The sequence below is a fragment of the Schistocerca gregaria genome, chromosome 5, assembly GCF_023897955.1.
Source record: "Schistocerca gregaria isolate iqSchGreg1 chromosome 5, iqSchGreg1.2, whole genome shotgun sequence".
In the NCBI taxonomy this organism is placed as follows: domain Eukaryota; kingdom Metazoa; phylum Arthropoda; class Insecta; order Orthoptera; family Acrididae; genus Schistocerca; species Schistocerca gregaria.
Genome location: NC_064924.1, coordinates 669,992,874 through 670,013,928, shown reverse-complemented (window position 1 = coordinate 670,013,928; position 21,055 = coordinate 669,992,874). Strand labels below are relative to the sequence as shown.

General features: G+C 43.1%; 1 protein-coding gene across 10 annotated transcripts in view; it reads right to left on the bottom strand.

Moving 5' to 3' along the window:
- The window catches only part of LOC126272091 (voltage-dependent L-type calcium channel subunit beta-1), a 2,208,268-nt gene that overhangs the window by 1,352,324 nt on the left and 834,889 nt on the right, over positions 1-21,055 (bottom strand). For all 10 annotated transcript variants that reach the window (XM_049974664.1, XM_049974661.1, XM_049974653.1 and 7 more), the window contains one exon: positions 19,694-19,729. In XM_049974664.1, the coding sequence (XP_049830621.1) occupies positions 19,694-19,729 (36 nt within the window). The remainder of the gene's footprint in view (positions 1-19,693; positions 19,730-21,055) is intronic.

Here is a 21,055-nt window from a genome sequence, read left to right as displayed (position 1 = left end):
CGAAAGGCTGAAAGGGCATAACGTTAAATGATTTGGTGAAGCGGTTAAGAGCTCTCAAAAACGGGTTGTCAGTCCTCAGCTGTCACAGTGTAGGGGTAGTTGAGGGAGCTGATTCTGTAAAATTTTAAACTAAATTGGGAAATTAATGACATTAGCGAGCAACAAAGTTACTTTTCAAGTGTAGAAGGATAAGAAGAATCAGAAGTGCGCTCCTGTCCACGCGAGCGAAATACCGTGTAGGCCCTTCCTGGTATTCTGCGCGATTGGTGCCTTTTAGTGACCGTGCACGTGCCCGATAGGAAAAAGCATCTTATATGAGATCGTTCAGTCATTATCTAGCTGGATGTTTTGGTGGATGAAAGTGGCGGGCTAGGATAGGTGTCACTGAAACAAAGAAACACACCATTTGTGACCTTGCAGATTTGAGTGTGGTGTTTGTGACTCCTTGACTGTCGAATTCTTTTTTAATTTAACTGCTTTTTGGCCGTACCTATTCAGCCATTTCAACAGTAATGTCAATTACGACAACACGGAAGTAATAACAACACAACACTGAGTGCCCGAGCGGAGAAAATGTCCGACCTAGGAATCGAAAGCGGGCCACCACACTCGGCCGCACTGACCCCGCAGCTACCGAGGCGCACGCCCACCGACTTTGGTATGTATCCCTGTTTCGCTGCTGTGGAAATTGTCGGCAAAGTTGCTTGGTGCTATATGAGGGTGGTGAATGAGCTGTTAACATCATGGTATATCTGTGAAACCAATTAGCGGGCCTTCGATGCTTTAATTATTGACTGTAGAGTGGAAATAATTTTAATTCTATCTGATGACTCAAAGCGAAGACGGCGACTGTTGTTGAGAGAGGTTTTAGTAGTGTCGGAGAGCGGAAACTTAATCTGCATCTGCCCAGAAACGCTTCCGAGTAATTGGTAGGAGCAGTACGCGCCGTAAAGTGGTCCCCAAGTCGTCGGCTGCCGTCGTCGCATCGACTGACACGTCATGCTGACGTCAGATGCGAGTAAGCAGAGCGTGTCACGAACACGACTCGCACCGGGCGTGTGGAATTTTCTGCGGCCGCGAGGGGAATCCAAGCGATTCTACATACTCTATGAAGCACAGACACCTACATCTTCATGGATACTCTGCAAATCACATTTAAATGCCTGGAAAAGGGTTCATCGAACCACCTCCACAATTCTCTTTTATTCCAATCTCGTACAGTATGCGGAAATAACGACCACCTGTATCTTTCCGCACGAGCTCTTATTTCTCTTATTTTATCATGGTGATTGTTTCTACCTATGCAGGTCGGCGTCAACAAAATATGTTCGCATTCATAGGAGAAAGGTGGTGATGGAATTTTATGAGAAGAGTGTTCCGCGACGAAAAACGTCTTTGTTTCAATGATGTCCATCCCAAATCCTGTATCATTTCAGTGACACTCTCTCCCATATTTCCCGATAATACAAAATGTGCTGCGCTTCTTTGAACTTCTTCGATGTACTCCGTCAATCCTGTCTGGTAAAGATCCCACACCACGCAGCAGTATTCTAAAAGAGAACGGACAAGCGTAGTGTCTCCTTAGTAGATCTCTTACCTTTTTTAAGTGTCCTGCCAATAAAACGCAGACTTTGGTTAGCCTTCCCCACAACATTTTCTATGTGTTCCCCCCAAACCAAGTTGTTCGTAATTGTAATTCCTAGGTATTTAGTGACATTTATGGCCTTTAGATTTGGTGTAACTGAAGCTTAACGGTTTCCTTTTAGCACTCATGTGGATGACCTCCCACTTTTCGTTATTCAGTGCCAATTGCCGAAAGAACGTTTCGTTGTGCAGATGTGTAATGCCTTACAGCGAAGGAAGACAACTGCGAACTTCACCAACTCATAAGACTTTAAGCAGCATGTAAATTGTTGCATTCCACTACACACACACACACACACACACACACACACACACACACACACATAAATATACAGATGTAGGTCATCATTTTTGCCTGATTCGTTATAAATGCCCTACTGGAAATCATACCCCAAATGTTCCCCATAGGAAGTGTTTTATGTGCCGCCTGGTGTCTGGCTGAAAGGATCCGAGCGCTACTAAGGGCAAGATCTCAGTCTGCGTACACCCAAGACCCAATGACGGTTATCGTCCGGCTTATTTTAGGGTGCTGGTGGCGCGAGACTGATCTTCTACATCTACATCTACAAACATACACCGCAATCCAGCATACGATGCGTGGGGCAGGGTTCCTCGTACCACAACAAGAATCTTCTCTCCCTGTTCCACTCCCAAACTGAACGAGGGAAAAATGACTGCCTAATGCCGCTGTACGAGCCCTAATCTCTCTTATCTTATCTTTGTGGTCTTTCCGTGAAATGTAAGTTGGCGGCAGTAAAATTGTACTGCAGTCAGCCTCAAAAGCTGGTTCTCTAAATTTCCTCAGAATCGATTCACGAAAAGAACACATCCTTTCCTCTTACTACGCATACAAGTAGATGTATTTACACTCACTAATCTTCATTATTTTATCTGGGGCGTGTTGTGACAGACAGATTCAGTCCTTGTTTCCGACGAAGATGTCCGTCGTTCGTAATGCTGGAACTGGTAATACACTTTCAAATTAATATTTCTAATTGGGAACCCCTCTGTTCTGTTCCTAGCTCGGTGAGCGTCGGTTGTAAAAATTAATCAGATTCTTCTATACGCTGCCGCGTCTGGAGTAAGGAACGAAATGTTTAAAAAAATCACTATTGCATTATCAGTCTTGTACTTCCATAATGTCATTGAACTTACTCCTCTGAGAGAAAGTGTTTTGCGCAAAATGGGTTAGTCACAGCCTAAACATTGTTTTCAGAATGAAACATTCATTCTGCCGCGAAGTGTACGCTGTCATTGTCAACAACACAACATAGTACAACTTGCATAACTGCTGTCTGAGGAAGAATCTTTTCCATTTAAATCGATAATGGTGTTTTCTTTCTCTTCTATATCAGTCTCCTGCGACCACCTCCAATACTACGGAAGTTATTCCATAATGCCTCAAAACACGTCGTATCATATTGTCTCTTCTATCTGTCAGTTTTTTCATGTATTCCTTTCCTTGGCTATTCTGCAAAGAAACTCCTCATTTTTTATCTTATCGCCGGCCGGAGTGGCCGTGCGGTTCTAGGCGCTACAGTCTGGAGCCGAGCGACCGCTACGGTCGCAGGTTCGAATCCTGCCTCGGGCATGGATGTGTGTGATGTCCTTAGGTTAGTTAGGTTTAATTAGTTCTAAGCGACTGATGACCTCAGAAGTTAAGTCGCATAGTGCTCAGAGCCATTTGAACCATTTTTATCTTATCGGTCCACCTAATTTTTAACATCCTTCTATAGCACTACGTCTGAAACGTTATATTCTCCTCATTTCCGGTTTTCCCACAGTACATTCATTTCCAAACGTAAATTCTCAGAATTTTCTTCCTCCATTTAAGCCCTGCTAGACTTCTTTGCTTGTGCTAGTCTGCTTTTTACGATCCGCTTCTTTGGTCTGTCTTATGTAACTTTGCTTCCAAGGAAGCGGAATTCCTTCACCTCGTCTACTTTCTACTCTCAAGTTCGTTGGTAGTCTCATTTCTGGTACTTCTCATTACTTTCGATTTTCTTCGGTTTACTACCAGTCTATATTCTGTGCTCGACATACTGTTCGTTCTGTTCGAAAGATCCTGTAACTAACCGTCACCTTCACTGAGGATATCATCTACGAAAAGAAACTTAAGCTTGGACAGTTAGTTTTATACAAGGTCACTTTGGCCAGTGTCAAGTATGGTACATTGGCCTAATAACAAGAAAACTGAAACCCATGTTCGAAGAACAACTGGACTGTTTGACATTTAAAAAAACCTGTTAAATGTGCTATAACTACTCTCATCCTAAAAACAGGCTATAGCTTAATAAATGACAACCATATAAATGTTACTCTCATTACCTATAAGCTAGACATTGACATGTATGCAAATACGTACTATGGCGGTGGAAAATACTGAATGCTGTTACAAAATTTAAGAGTAAAATTTGTACTAACCTCATCACATAATAAATACCTAGTACATCAAAATTTTGCTGTATGTGGTCGCATTTTAAAAAAATTAGCACACGTACTTGTATGATCCACCTAATGTAAACTATTAATTTATATGGAACTGAAAACAATGCCACATACTTACGTATCTTTTGTATGCAAAGTAATCCTACCTAACACATTTGTTTTCATGTGTTGATTATTTTATTAGAAAATATACCAACTCGTCATAATATCTCTTAGTTTAAGCACACCATTTTTATATTATCACGTAAGTAAGTACAACAGCCAAACTACACAGTATGCGGGTGCCATACGTCATTGCTCACTGCGTGGTATGTCACGGAAGCGCAAAGTAAGTCAAGCAACTCTGCAAAACTGCAGCTCTTTTGACTGCCCAAACAGTTTCAGAGCAACTAGTGTTTATGTGGCGGTGTCTTGCCTTCATATTGTGATTGCACAAATACACTGACGGAAAAAAAACCTCGGCACCAAGAAGAAGTTGTGCGGCATAAATGGAAACGAGCTTTTGGCGTCACTGGCCGGGAGGCCCCTTGCGAGGCAGGTCCGGCCGCCTTGGTGCAGGTCTCATTACATTCAACGCCACAATGGGCGACCTGCGCGCCGGGTGGGGATGAAATGATGATGAAGACGACGCAACACTCAGTCAGTGAGCGGAGAAAGATCTTCGACCCAGCCGGGAATCGAACCGAGGCCCATAGGACGGTAATCCGTCACGCTGACCATTCAGCTATTTTTTTTTTTTAAATCCCATTTTGTTCTATATTGTTCGTTGAATTTGTTCGTGGCGGACGTCCGATGACACCCGTTCAGGTTGTTCGTTCATCTGTTCACTCAGTTTTTTTTATTACAGAGGGCAACTAAACCCTCTGACCGAACACTCTGAGCTACCGTGGCGGCTTTCATGGGAAAATGATTATTCAGCATACCGATTATTATACAATAAGTACTTTAGCCTCTGCCGAGTACCGAGCCCGGCGAAGTTACCCAAGGACTATCGGGGCGGACTGCGACATACACGAAAATTGGTAGGCGCGTTTCTACCTTTGAAAGGAGACGTCTGTTCAGATTTCGGCCCAGTCGCATAACAGTGGCGCTCGTAGCGCCATTATGAGGACGCAAATGAGCTTTGCTTTTAATACACGCTGTAACGGTCGTGAGGCGATGTCAGTCAGGAATGACTTTAAGGTGAAAAGACGCCATTATCAGTGCCTCACTGAGTTTGAACGAAGTCGTGTAAAGGGGCTACGAGAAAGACCTTCCAGGAAATGTAGCCACTGTACATGTTGGCTGTCAGACGGGGTGACGAGAATGTACCGTCGCACGAAGAGCAGGCTGTGGTCCGCCACGTGCCGCTACCGAGGGGGAAGGCCATCGTGTCCGGTGTGTAGCTCCGTCGCATCGTACTGCATCTGCAGCAGCAATCTGAGCAGACGTTGGCACCGCAGTGGCGCAGAGAACTGTTACAAGACGATTTCTTCAAGTACAGCGCAGGGCCGGATCCCGTGTAGCGTGCAGCCCACGGGCACCAAAGCACCACCATCTGTGACATCAGTGGTGTCAAGCTAGAGCTCATTGGACGCCAGAGCGGAGGTCTGTTGTGTTCCGTGTTGAAAGCTGGTGCTGCCTCGGTGCGGGTGATGGCCGCGTGTTGGTTAGGAGGAGGCCAGTTACAATCTGTATCCGACCTGTCGGCGTGCTAGAGACGCTGCACCTACACCTGGAGTTATGTTGTGGGCCGCGATTTCTTATAACAGCAGCAGCGCTGTTGTGGTTCTTCCACGCAACCTGGGGACGTCAGTCTGGTGATTCCTCCGGTTGTACCGCCATTCATAAACAGCACGCCAGGGTGTGTTTCCCAACAGGATAACCACGTCACATGGCAGTGTTGGAACTCAACGTGCTCTACAGAGGTGTCGACACGTTACCTTGGCCCGCTCGTTCACCAGATCTGTCTCCAATCGAGCACAAATGGAACATAATTGGAAACCTCCAGCGTCGTCTGCAAACAGGCTTAACCGTCACTGCATTCATTTACCAAATGCAACGGACATGGAACCCCATCCAAGGAACCGACATCCGGCACCTGCACAACAGAATGCGTGCATATTCGTGTGCTCGCATTCAACTATCTGCTGGTTACACCGGTTACTAACGTACCAGCATTTCAAATTTGCAATGGCTTATCTCGAGCTTACATCAACCTGTGAGCTGCGAGGTTTGTCACTTAAATATGTCACCTAGCCAAATGTATTCCTGAAATTTCATTACTCTACATTAACCAATTTTTTGGTGTCGTGATTTTTTCTCCGTCGGTGTATAACGTATTAATCGTGCATAAAAAATGTATACATCGAGTTATTTGTATTAGTACTATGTGTTGTATAGTCAAATATCGAAAACATTGTGGAATACAACAAGTGACTGAAAGCAGTGCAAAATAGTGCCACAGAAACGAGGATAGACGCTGGACCAAGGCAACAGCTAACTGACGTGCGAGTAGTTAGCATAGTATTACGTAAACATTTAAATGACAACACGACTTTTCTATGTCTGTGGAGGGAGGCTTGTGCTTTGGACCTAATGAAGACTCCAGCAACAAAAGAAGTTATTAATAGTCTAGTTAACAGCATTAGTAACCTAAATAATGTTTAAATGATTTCAATACCTCGACGTGTGGCCATAAGTAGTAATAACTAGAAACGCCCCACTAAAAAAAATTGATATCATACGGTTAATAATCCAAACATTGTGACTTGGTACAGTACATACATGAAACATTTATCATCATCAAATCTTATCAGACATATCGTTTCACATTAAATTTTTCGTTCCACTCCCGAAGCTTAATTTCATTTCCATCATTTCTTCTTTCTTGTACATGTTGAGTAGTGAAGAAAGACTATGTCGCTGTCGTACGCTCTCGGGCTAGGGACCATTCCTATGCCCAACAGAAGGATCACCTTAGAATCACTATCCTTCGGTACACAGTACAGGCTCCAGACGTGACTGCTACACAGTTCCTCCAGCTTAGGCGGATAGGGGAAATCTTTTATTGTTATTATTCACTTAATGTGGCGTACGGTGGGTCTTAAGGAGTTTATGGAGGCACCGTTAGGTCAAGGGCATTTCGTCAGAAAAACCCAAAAGAAGATTTCACCTTTTTTTTGTACGAAAACCGAGCCGTGGATACCAAGACTGCTATGAACAGCAAATGACTGATCTCGAATAACTTTGAAAATTTTATTAATATCTTTATTTGTTTTCCGAGATACAGTGATTCAAAGTTAATTTACATGTGTATGTAAAATTCGCACATAAAATCCGGTGTGCGGCGAAATATAAATAATAAATAATCGCAGCAGATTGCTCACATTTTAACGTTCTATTCTTTAGGCATTTATCTAGAAGTGCCATCTTCCCGTTTTCAAAAATCTTTACCCGTGATGGAGAAACATCCCGAAAACTGTTGTTGGGTATGAAAATCGAGGCGCAGAGTCCATGACGGCAATGCGCAACAAACGGGTGCAATTTTTACGACATATTCCTAAGATACCGATCTGGAACAGTTTCGGAGATTTTACTGATATCCTTCTCCATTTTCGAGGCATAGTTGTACAAAGTTAACCTACCTGTACCCGTAAAATACGCGTGTGTAGAATCCGATGAGAGACGAAAAGGTTATAATTGACGTAGCACGGAGAAATATGCCGTAAAGTGTCTCTGTTATCATCAGAAAAGTTCTGGGAAACAAAGTGTAGTGCTGAAGCACATACAAAACTGTATGCACGAAAAATCCAGTCTAAGGTGTAAATATAGTTTTGCGTTATTTCTACTTCACAAAATTTTATCTACGGAAAAATTCTTTTCATATGAGTGACGTACCCCACTGCGGCAGGCAAAAGAAGGGACCAGCGGAAAAGTACTCTTATCGGAGTACATAAAAGGCGAATATGCTCCTGTTTAAAAGACTTTGACTGAAAAGTGGGATAGCAGCTGCCTCATTCTACTATCTTCAGCACCTTTAAATATGTTTCCAAAATTTTTGGCATCAAATATACTCGCACTCTTTTATGTTCAGAGAGAAGGAGACATTGGCAGTACGAAAGAGACAGAAAAGCTGCAAATATCGGAAGATAGTAGACAGTGAATGTGCTATGGAAAGAGCTAAGGAGATAATGAGAGTATGATAGAAAGAAAGGGACATAGTGGTAATGGAACATAGTTGACAGTGGCAGAATATTGTTACGAAAAAAGTGAAGGAGACAGTGTCAGTAGGAGATGAATAAACAGACAGAGAAAGTGGAAGTGGGTGAGAGTCAGTGATAATGAGAGACAGAATCTCTGACAATGACAACGAGGAAGAGGGAGACAGTGCCAGCGAGAAAAGGTAGCACAAGTGGGAAGGTACAAATGGCTCTGAGCACTATGGGACTTAACTTGTGAGGTCATTAGAGTGGGAAGGAAGGAATGAGATAGTAGCAGTAAGGAAGTCAGAGAAAATGGGAATCTCTAGCAGCAGTAGTGGGAGGAGACAGTAGTAGTAGCAGTAGGACAGAACGAAGGAATCTGTGGCCGTAAGACAGGAGACAGTGGCAGTTAGAGAAACAAGTGCAGAACATGAACATGAGTTGGGCTGAATGAGTGAGTGAGTATCGGCAAGTGTGAGTGGACTTGCAGCGATGGACTAGTTGGCGTGAGCGAATTACATTTAGGAACTCTTGTGGCAATGAGAGGTGAATTTCATGTTAAAAAGAAAAAAAGCCTGAATATGTTCGCATGCCGAAATTTTTGGGAATATTTTTCAGGGCGCCGAGCAAGGTAGAATTCTGCAGCTGGTACCCCACTTTCCATCAGTCAGAGTCTTTTAAACAGGAGCATATTCTCCTTTTTTGTGCTCTGACAGGAGCATTTTTTCGCTGGTTACATGTTTCTCGCCTTTTCTTGTAACTAATACCTTGTACTACAGGTATCCCAGAGAAGTTTGAACATCTTGCACCCACTTACGTTATCAAAAGTTTTTTCAAAGTCAGTCCTGTTTTTTCTTAAGCTCTCCCTCCATTATTAAGAGTAAGGTCTGAACTGCGAGCTGATACCCTTATCTTCCCTAAAACCAAACTGATGATCATCTAACGGTTGTAATTTATCTTTTACATTCTTCTGTATATTATTCATGTCAGTAACTTGGATGGATGCATTAGCTGTTAAGCTGATTGTGCGGTTATTCTCACACTTAACTACCCTTCTTATTTTCGGGATGCATAGTTGATATTTTCCAAAATTCTAATGATATGCTTCCAGTTTCATAGGTTCTACGTCCCATTTGATTATACGCATGGTTAGTACTTCCCACAATACTTTTAGAAATTCTGATGAATGTGATCTATTCTTTCTGCCTTGTTTGAGTGCAAATCTTCCGAAGCTCTGACAAACCCTGATTATAATACTCAACGCCTATATCTTCTAAATCGACGCCCATTTACTTCTTGTATCACGTCAGCAGACAGTTTCTCTACCTCATAGAGCATTTCAATGTACTCTATCTACGTACGCACTCTCTCTCTGCACTTGCATCCTTAATTTTACCACGTTTTCCTCTACTTTCGCCGAAGATTGTTTTGCTTTCTCAATACGTGAATCTGTTCTTAAGACGAACATCCATTTTTCCGATTTCTCCATGTTTTTCCTGCAGTCATTTCGAACGGTTTCTCTGCACGTGGCGTTTATTTTATTCCTAAGTGACTTATATTGCTGTATTCCCGTCTGTTCCTGGACAATTTTGTACTTCCTTCTTTAATCGATAAATCTGAAGTATTTCTTTTGTTACCCACTGCTTCCTCGCGATTACCTTCCTTGTGCCTATGTTTGCCTGTCCCACTCCTGTGACTGCCCTTCTTAGAGATGTCCACTCCTCTGCAGCTGAACTGCCTGCTGTGGTATTCATTATCGCAGTACTTACAACCTTAGAGAACCCCCATGAACCATGGACCTGGCCGCTGGTGGGGAGGCTTGCGTGCCTCAGCGATACAGATAGCCGTACCGTAGGTACAACCTTAACGGAGGGGTATCTGTTGAGAGGCCAGACAAACGTGTGGTTCCTGAAGAAGGGCAGCAGCTTTTTCAGTAGTTGCACGGGCAACAGTCTGGATGATTGACTGATCTGGCCTTGTAACAATAACCAAAACAGCCTTTGCTGTGCTGGTACTGCGAACGGCTGAAAGCAAGGGGAAACTACAGCCGTAATTTTTCCCGAGGGCATGCAGCTTTACTGTATGATTAAATGATGATGTCATCCTCTTGGGTAAAATATTCCGGAGGTAAAATAGTCCCCCATTCGGATCTCCGGGCGGGGACTCCTCAGGAGGATGTCGTTATCAGGAGAAAGAAAACTGGCGTTCTACGGGTCGGAGCGTGGAATGTCAGATCCCTTAATCGGGCAGGTAGGTTAGAAAATTTAAAAAGGGAAATGGATAGGTTAAAGTTAGATATAGTGGGAATTAGTGAAGTTCGGTGGCAGGTGGAACAAGACTTCTGGTCAGGTGACTACAGGGTTATCAACACAAAATCAAATAGGGGTAATGCAGGAGTAGGTTTAATAATGAATAGGAAAATAGGAATGCGGGTAAGCTACTACAAACAACATAGTGAACGCATTATTGTGGCCAAGATAGATACGAAGCCCACACCTACTACAGTAGTACAAGTTTATATGCCAACTAGCTCTCCAGATGACGAAGAAATTGAAGAAATGTATGATCAAATAAAATAAATTATTCAGATAGTGAAGGGTGACGAAAATTTAATAGTCATGGGTGACTGGAATTCGGTAGTAGAAAAAGGGAGAGAAGGAAACGTAGTAGGTGAATATGGACTGGGGCAAAGAAATGAAAGAGGAAGCCGCCTGGTAGAATTTTGCACAGAGCACAACTTAATCATAAGTAACACTTGGTTCAGGAATCATAAAAGAAGGCTGTATACATGGAAGAACCCTGGAGATACTAAAAGGTAACAGATAGATTATATAATGGTAAGACAGAGATTTAGGAACCAGGTTTTAAATTGTAAGACATTTCCAGGGGCAGCTGTGGACTCTGACCACAATCTGTTGGTTATGACCTGTAGATTAAAACTGAAGAAACTGCAAAAAGGTGGGAATATAAGGAGATGGGACCTGGATAAATTAAAAGAACCAGAGGTTCTACGGAGTTTCAAGGAGAGCATAAGGGAGCAATTGACAAGAATGGGGGAAAGAAATACAATAGAAGAGGAATGGGTAGCTTTGAGGGATGAAATAGTGAAGGCAGCAGAGGATCAAGTAGGTAAAAAGACGAGGGCTAGTAGAAATCCTTGGGTAACAGAAGAAATATTGAATTTAATTGATGAAAGGAGAAAATATAAAAATGCAGTAAATGAAGCAGGCAAAAAGGAATACAAACGTCTCAAAAATGACATCGACAGGAAGTGCAAAATGGCTAAGCAGGGGTGGCTAGAGGACAAATGTAAGGATGTAGAGGCTTATCTCACTAGGGGTAAGATAGATACTGCCTACAGGAAACTTAAAGAGACCTTTGGAGAAAAGAGGACCACTTGTATGAATATTAAGAGCTCAGAGGGAAACCCAGTTCTAACCAAAGAAGGGAAAGCAGAAAGGTGGAAGGAGTATATAGAGGGTCTATACAAGGGCGATATACTTGAGGACAATATTATGGAAATGGAAGAGGATGTAGATGAAGATGAAATGGGAGATACGATACTGCGTGAAGAGACTGACAGAGCACTGAAAGACCTGAGTCGAAACAAGGCCCCCGGAGTAGACAACATTCCATTGGAACTACTGACGGCCTTGGGAGAGCCAGTCCTGACAAAACTCTACCATCTGGTGAGCAAGATGTATGAGACAGGCGAAATACCCGCAGACTTCAAGAAGAATATAATAATTCCAATCCCAAAAAAAGCAGGTGTTGACAGATGTGAAAATTACCGAACTATCAGTTTAATAAGTCACAGCTGCAAAATACTAACGCGAATTCTTTACAGACGAAGGGAAAAACTAGTAGAAGCCGACCTCGGGGAAGATCAGTTTGGATTCCGTAGAAATGTTGGAACATGTGAGGCAATACTGACCCTACGACGTATCTTAGAAGCTTGATTAAGGCAGGGCAAACCTACGTTTCTAGCATTTGTAGACTTAGAGAAAGCTTTTGACAATGTTGACTGGAATACTCTCTTCCAAATTCTAAAGGTGGCAGGGGTAAAATACAGGGAGCGAAAGGCTATTTAAATTTGTACAGAAACCAGATGGCAGTTATAAGAGTCGAGGGACATGAAAGGGAAGCATTTGTTGGGAAGGGAGTAAGACAGGGTTGTAGCCTCTCCCCAAAGTAATTCAATCTGTATATTGAGCAAGCAGTGAAGGAAACAAAAGAAAAATTCGGTGTAGGTATTAAAATCCATGGAGAAGAAATAAAAACTTTGAGGTTCGCCGATGACATTGTAATTCTGTCAGAGACAGCAACGGACTTGAAAGAGCCGTTGAATGGAATGGACAGTGTCTTGAAAGGAGGATATAAGGTGATCATCAACAAAAGCAAAACGATGATAATGGAATGTAGTCGAATTAAGTCGGGTGATGCTGAGGTAATTAGATTAGGAAATGAGACACTTAAAGTAGTAAAGGAGTTTTGCTATTTGGGGAGCAAAATAACTGATGATGGTCGAAGTAGAGAGGATATAAAATGTAGACTGGCAATAGCAAGGAAAGCGTTTCTGAAAAAGAGAAATTTGTTAACATCGAATATAGATTTAAGTGTCAGGAAGTCATTTCTGAAAGTATTTGTATGGAGTGTAGCCATGTATGGAAGCGAATCATGGACGATAAATAGTCTGGACAAGAAGAGAATAGAAGCTTTCGAAATGTGGTGCTACAGAAGAATGCTGAAGATTAGATGGGTAGATCACATAACTAATGTGGAAGTATTGAATCGGATTGGGGAGAAGAGAAGTTTGTGGCACAACTTGACCAGAAGAAGGGATCGGTTGGTAGGACATGTTATGAGGCATCAAGGGATCACCAATTTAGCATTGGAGGGCAGCGTGGAGGGTAAAAATCGTAGAGGGAGACCAAGAGATGAATACACTAAGCAGATTCAGAAGGATGTAGGTTGCAGTAGGCACTGGGAGATGAAGAAGCTTGCACAGGATAGTGTAGCATGGAGAGCTGCATCAAACCAGTTTCAGGACTGAAGACCACAACGACAACAACAGAGAACCTCAAGGTTCTTCCTACACTAATTCTTCCTGACAATTGTCTTGAATGTAAACCTACTCTTCATTATTACTAAATGGTGGTCTGAATCTCTATTTGTTCCTGAATACGCTTTACAGTTCAATATCTGATTTCGGAATCTCGTCTCTTCATAATCCATCTGGTATCTTCAAGTGTCTCCAGGTCTTTCTACAAATGTATCTCCTTCTCTTGCGATTTTGGAAAAAATGTATTCGCTGTTACTAACTGAAATTTATGGCAGAACTCAATTATTCTTCTTCCTCTCTCAGTCCTACCATAGAGCTTATTTTTCTCCGGCGACTCTATGCTGTATGCCTTTACCTACCACAGCGGTCCAATAGCCTGTGGTTATTAGATTTTCACTTCCCCTTACATACTTGAGTTACTCGTTCAGCGCTCACATATACTGTGTCGGTCTGCTCGTCTTCTGCTTGTGACACAAGTATATCCGGACTATTGCTCTTGTCGTTGGTTTAATGTCGATTCTTATGAGAATAATCTTATCACAGAATAGGTCAAAGTAACTCACTGGAAAACCTTCGTATTCATAACGAATCCTACAGCCGTCATACATTTTCTGCTGCTATTGATACTGTCCTTTTCACTTCACCGAACCCAACTATATCTAGACAGAGTCTTTACGTTAACCTTTTCAGATTTTCCAGTTTAATTATCACGTTCACAACTTTGGATATTCCACGCTCCAACTCGTAGAATGTTACCTTTTCGTTGGTTAGTTACCGTCTTGAAGGAATCTACACTGCCGTTCATCGTTTGTTACAAGCTAAAATTGTGTCCGGACCAGGACCTATACACTTAAATCCCGCAAACAGTTTTATTCCAAGTGAAGTCGCATAAGTGTTGCTTCCACATTCGAGCCCCGATACGATACACACGCTTAATTGTAAGAAATGATCATGCCATACAAGTAATTCGAGAGCGCTGCTCTGTCAGTGCCACAGAACGTAACGCATGCACCAGTATTGGAAACGGCAGATCCTCTCACAATTTTATGGGACGTTTTGGTTAACAACACGCCATTAAACCATAGTTTTATAGAGTACATTACTCTTGCACGGCAAAGAAGTGGCAGCATCCGGTGACTGACAGAATTCCTGAAATGGAAATGAATTGTTGTGCACTTCATGAGCCGCTCATTCCACCAGTTGATTTTCACACTAGTTTCGTCCTTTACTAAATATCGATGGAAAGTATGTACAACGTCACACGCACACCGAAAGAAAGTGAACTCTCAGCACTTAGAATGATTAGTGCTAGATAAACAAAATTTGGCAGGCGTGTTTATACATCTGAAAGATGACACCTTTTCAGGTTTCCCGCTTTTACAATAAGAGCAAAGCTAGTAGAGCCAATATGACGCAGCATAGCATTCTGCTATAAACATGCAATGTACGCTGCTTATGTCGTCCAGATTTGACGTTATGAGGACAGTTTGAATCAAACAAGACATCAACCAGATGAAGATTGTGGTATCTAGCACCTTACCTAATGCGAAGAACGAGACCATGTAATAGAGCTGCGGGAAGGTGGATCCGCTTTCTTCGATATCGCAGAACGAGATGACAGGGGCTTGTCCACATTGCATCACTGTCGGCAACGATGATCCCGGGAAGCCACTACTTCGTGAAGACCGGCGTCCGGTTGCACACGGTCCACTACTGGTGCGAAAGACCACCGTAATCGCTGCATGGTTGTGGTTCATCATACTGCACCTGCAGCAGCTATTTCGAGATCCTGTTGACACCAGAGTGTCACCGTGAATTGTAACCAGTCGACTTCTTGACTGGCAGGTCCAAGCCAAACGCCCAGTGGCGTTCATGCCACTAATTCGAATCACTGCTATTTGCTGCTTCAGTGGTGTCAATATAGAGCTCACTGGAAAACTGTATGGAGATCTGTTGTGTTCTCAGGGGAGAGGTGTACATGTGTTTGTGATAGCAACGGTCGAGAGTTGGTAATAAAGAGGCCGGGTGAGCGACTGGAAGCGAGATATCTGTGACGTAGTTACACTCGACCTACATCCGCACAGTGGTGTGGGAAACGGTTTTCTGTAACTGCAGGAACGTTCTCAATGTTGCCCCCAAAAACTTTGACAGCACATTTGTTCGTCAGACCAGAGAGTGAACCGGCTGTGCTCCCATTCATTCCCACTATCCAAGGGAGTGATTTCCAACAGGATGATGCGTGTTCTCACACTGCTGCTGTCTCCCACTGAGCTCCACAAAGTGCCGACTAGTTTCCCTGGACTGTGAGACCGACCAGACTTTTCTCCTATTCAACACGTATGGCCGTGGGGCATTATGGGGCGACAAACCCAGTCATCGATTACCAGCATTAATTGTTACGGAGCTAACTGCAAAGAGCATTACGCCTATTAAGGTACTACCGTTTCACATTTCTTCTCGTTCATAATGTAAATTGTTACCAGAGAGGTTGAATCAAATAAATATGTTACCTAGATAATGGTTTCGCGTAAACTTTATTTCTATACCTTACTGTCTTTCTGGTGGTGTGATTCCATTTCCCACCAGTGTATTAAAGTAATGATTGTCAATGCTCTGCAGAACTTTTGCCTGAATTCGGAAATGCGTGAAGTAGTCTGCCGTCCTATCAAGAAAGACAAAAGCATTGTATAACATGTTTGCAGTTGTATCAAGACACCTCAAAACAGTTTATACTATCTATTATTCGACTTTTTCTTTTCTTTCACTTAAATGTCATCCGTACATGTTCCAAGTACGAACTCGTGTGTGCTTTTAACGACGCAAAACGAGAAGGACCAGGAACTGTTCTATGTCTGGAACGCTTTAAATTTCGCTGTCTAGAACCGCTGTTCCAAGAACAAGTGTAATAACGTGTAATGCCCTTCTCCCGTAGACAAGGCCATAATCAGCACGAATACCGTAAAACACTCTGGCATGAAGTGTGGAGAGGTTCTACGCGGGTACGAAAAGCCGCTGTGTGCAGGTGCGTTTAGTTGCTGCGAGATGTAGGGAGGTCGTGACCCCGCCGACGCGTTGCCTGTACGCCGGAGGACTTGTGCGTGTAGCCCTAAAGGCCAACGGTTCTTCGGTCAAGGGACGAGCTGGCTCCGACTCAAGACTTGGATCGGAACCAAAACGTGCGCATCAGAATCAACCGGTGGAGAAAGTAAATACGTTGAACGATTATGGTGTAAACATAATTTGTGTTTATTCTACATACCACTGCATACAATTTAAGCACACATGCGCAGTAGTGTTCAGATTCACGCAAACTAGTATACTTCCCGCTATTCCCTCAACTACGACATCCCTTTACACTTTCTTACATCATTCTCTATGAATTACCGTTCCTGATCTCCGAACAATTAATTTAGCACTTCTTGCACTTCAGAATCTCCGAAAAAAAGTGCAGATGTTAATTTATGTTTATACGGTTATGACAATGTTCGCTATTACGTACGGGCGTCACGTCATTTCTGCAACCATGCAAAATTGCAGTATTCATTTCGAAGCGTTTTTTCGTACTTGTCTCTCTTCTCGTACAGTTCGAGGTAACATACTGTAGGTGGAGTGGCGAGTAAGCGTCATGTATAATGACTATAGTAGTCTGCACTTCATTCATTACTGTGACAACAAAGGAAACTAATTTATTGTGTAACACATAATACATGTAACACATGGAACTTTACCCTAACATGTTAGATTTACTTAAATGCTTTAAATGTAGTAAGGAAGATCTTCAGAGACTCACTAAAGCTCTGTATACGACCACCAGTTTCACTCACACTTTGTCAGCACCGTCGGTAAAGGCAAACGAATGAACACTTACTTTATCTTACACTCACTTAGATATTACAACGCATTCTCGTCTCCCATACATTTTTAGATTATTTCACAGTTCGTTAACATTTTTAGCAGTTGCGAGCGGAGAAGTAAGTCACTTATCATTTGGATTATTGTACAGTGTCTGATTTAGAAATCATACAGCACTGTATTTATAACAAGTTGGTAAGTCCATCACTGACGTACCAAATGTTGTAAAGTACAAATTTTGCAAACCACGGATGGTTGTGACAATCTCTAGCTACAGTATTTGATAATGCTCAAAGTGAGAGGTGTGTTAACGAACTGAAAAACGTGAATCAATATGGGAACCCAAGGAACTGCGAAAGCCATAATGACGTACAGTACAAACACCAACAAAAGTTTTGCATCGCCCCGATATGTCGTGCAGGTGTGTTGCTATTCTCACTATTACTTTACCGATCGGAGGGGAATCCCTCAAGTTGTTTGTAAACATGCACACTGTTGCCATGAGCGCTACCTGTGGGTAGAGCGCCACGCTGTAATGGATTGCAGCGTTTCAGTTCAAAGTAGCGCTTTATTATGGCCACACTGGAGACGTCTATGGAGAGTAAGCATCCATCATGCCGTGAAGGACAGTCGCTACCAGTTATCGGATCCCCATCGTCACGTTACGAGCAGAAGGTTTCTCAGCTGAAGAAGTTGCTGCAGCGCGGAGTGGCAGCGAGGTTTGAGGCGTCATGTCACGGACTGCGCGGTCCCTCCCACCGTAGGTTCGAGTCCTCCCTCGGGCATGACTGTGTGTGTTGTTCTTAGGTTAAGTTAGCTTAAGGAATGTGTAAGTCTAGGGACCGATGACCTAAGCAGTTTGGTCCCTTAGGAATTCACACACATTTGAACACTTTGATGAAGCTGCTCGACGTGTGCACCAGGGTCTAGGTGGTGTGGTGCGGACATGAAGTGGGTGCCAATTGACAAGTGGTGTTGCGGACTTAACCCGCACAGGCAGTCCATGTTCGACAGGTGCACAGCATGATCGATATCTACTATTCCTGAGTCTAAGGCACCGTAGTACGACTGCTCCTGAATTGAATACGGCGTTCGAAGAGGCTGCGGGACATCATGCATCGCGGAAAACCGTTAACAGACGACTGCATAATGAGAATCCGCATTTCAGACGACCGTGGTGGGCACCACATCGTACACCACAACACTTTGGACGCCGCTGTAGATGGACAATGGACGCCTCAGGGTTGGCGAAACCGTTGTGCCCTCATAATAACAGACAGTATGTTTGGAGACAACTCAAGAGCATCAAACGCCTCCAACACGGCGTCGCATGTGCAACAAGATGGTGGTGAAGTGATGTTCTGGGATGTCAGTAGATGCCGCTATCGTAAAACTCTCGTGGTTGTTGAGGCAGTCTCACTGCGCTCCGTTACACGGGCGAGATTCTGCAACCGACAGCGGGACAGTAGTCTCAACATTTTTCTGACACTTTAATCTTCACGGGTGACAACTTGCGTGCTCGTCGTTTTGTTTTCACGTACACATTCCGTCAGCACACGAGTATCGCCAGAATGGAGTGGTCTGCCTGTTCCCCGGACATGCATCCAGTCGAACATGCGTGGGGCCGATTTTAGGGTGTCGGCAACGGCTAAGTGCTCTGCGCACCTTACTCAGAATCGCCATTGAAGGGTGTGACAGTTTGAGCAGTGCTGGCTTGATGACGTTATCTACGGAATGCCACGTCGGATTCAAGCCAGCATCCAAAGCAAGGGGTCGTTCCACCACATACTGCTCAGCAGTACTGTGAAAAACTCCCATGAGAAACAGACGATTCTGTCGTTACACGAATGTTTGTTTCTTTGATTTGGTGATCTGGACACATTGCAAATGAATTTTTACGCATGCCTCAGAGCCAATTTCTGTTTTCTGTGGCATGAATTAAGATGAGAAGGGATGATGAAAAACTTTTGTTGATGTGTACACATGGAAAAGACAAACAGAGCATGTTAAAAGCTTCTCGTGCATTCTATATCTTCCATATAAAGCTGTTCGATCAATCGAATTTCCGTACATTCTTATAATATGTATGTTAATTTGTTTGTGAAAGTTACATTCATAGTTAGTAAAAATAAAGATAGATTAAAAATAACCTCAAGCTGTAAATTCATGTGATCAAACTAATGCACGCGTTTTGACATCCCCGTCTATAGTAATTTTTCAACAAATCGATTCCTCCGAGTATTTTTCAGGCAGGAGATCTGGGAGTGACTTGAGCATGCTTGCGTGACATCGTCGTACTAGTGGCAAGGAAAGTCACACAGTATACACATTACAACTTCTCTCAAGGCCAGAGCAAGCGTGGCCGAGTGGTTGAGTGCAGGGAATGACATTCTTGCGGAAGTACATTCACGCATTACACGCACGCGAAAAGTGAGACAGAAAGAGCAAGAACGTTCATTTAAAGAGTTCCAAAGAAGAAAGGCCAATCTGTCAAGGAACTTACCTTTGACGAGATGAGCGTCAAAGTAGGCGAAGACTCCTGAAACATAATAAAGAATTAATTGCTACCACAAATATACATAGACAGAAATAAATAACAGGAGTTACAAAACAAGGAAATGTGGGCTTTATGGCTCGAAACTCTAGAATGTAATCACGTCTTGCTTCGATGTGAGGAGTGCAGGAGACGTTTAATATCACCCCCTCCAGGTACCTAGCAACGCATTGACCGATGGAAAAATTTACGGCTGTAAGTAATTTTTGAGTGGTCAAACACTTATCTGGTATTCGAGAGAAGTTAAGTTCAATTCCCCGTCTTCTATACTGCTATCAGATTGTTTTCCAGAACCCTTCCAATGAGAAAAGGATGAAGTATGTGTTTAGTATTGTCGCACTTATGATTTGTACATAGATGATGTTCGTACGCAAGCAGTTATTTCTGTTTCTCCACGGCTCAACACTCAGCACCTGTCGGTAAGAATTTCACCCAAACCAGCTAAAAAGCTTAAAGCGAGATGAAGTGTATCTTGAACAGATGCCATCAGTACGATTCACACCTGTCCATCTGACGATCCGGGTGGCTATAAGTGTAGCTGCCTCTATCGTTAGATGGGCAGCAGCGTAAGCCGAGAATTAGAAGCAGAAAAATAGCACCAAACATCCCCTGGTTTGCTATGGATGCCTGAACCCTACGCTCATATCAAGAAATCTACTCTGAACGAGAACCTGTAACATGAGGACACCGTGCGAACTTTTTCTCCAGAATTAAACGCGATTCGTCACGAGCGGAATTCTCTCTAAGTAGAATGACTTTCGCCACCCGATCATTGCTGAAGATCGTCGAGCTCTCGTCTACGAACTGGGGACATAATGTACGAGATGATAAACAGTATGGGCACCAGCTGAGCATTGCTTATTACCTTGCGAAGACATTACATCCTGCAGTGACGTTCTGAATGACACCGATGGATAAACAGCACACGCTATGGGCACCACATACGGTTTCTGCAGTGCCTATAGTTTCTGCACCAGTTAAATTACGAAACGAGTATATACGGCAGTGAAAATTATACTGCTAAGGGTATAATCGTATAAAACTAAACCAAACTCAGAAAATCATGAGCAACGTTTACTCGTGTAATAGACCTCATTCGATTTATTTCTATTTACAGTAACACATCTCGTTGTTCGCGAAAAATGTAAGACAAAAATCAGACCGTCATCCATTATTTCTTAACTCTCTTGCTTCAACGCTAGCAATGAAATAGTGACACGTCGTGCTCGATTTCTCTCCCTCATACGTAAAGTGGCTCCTGAAAGTTGTTTTCGGTGTAGTTTCCTACAGTTCTTCTAATTTATTTAACTA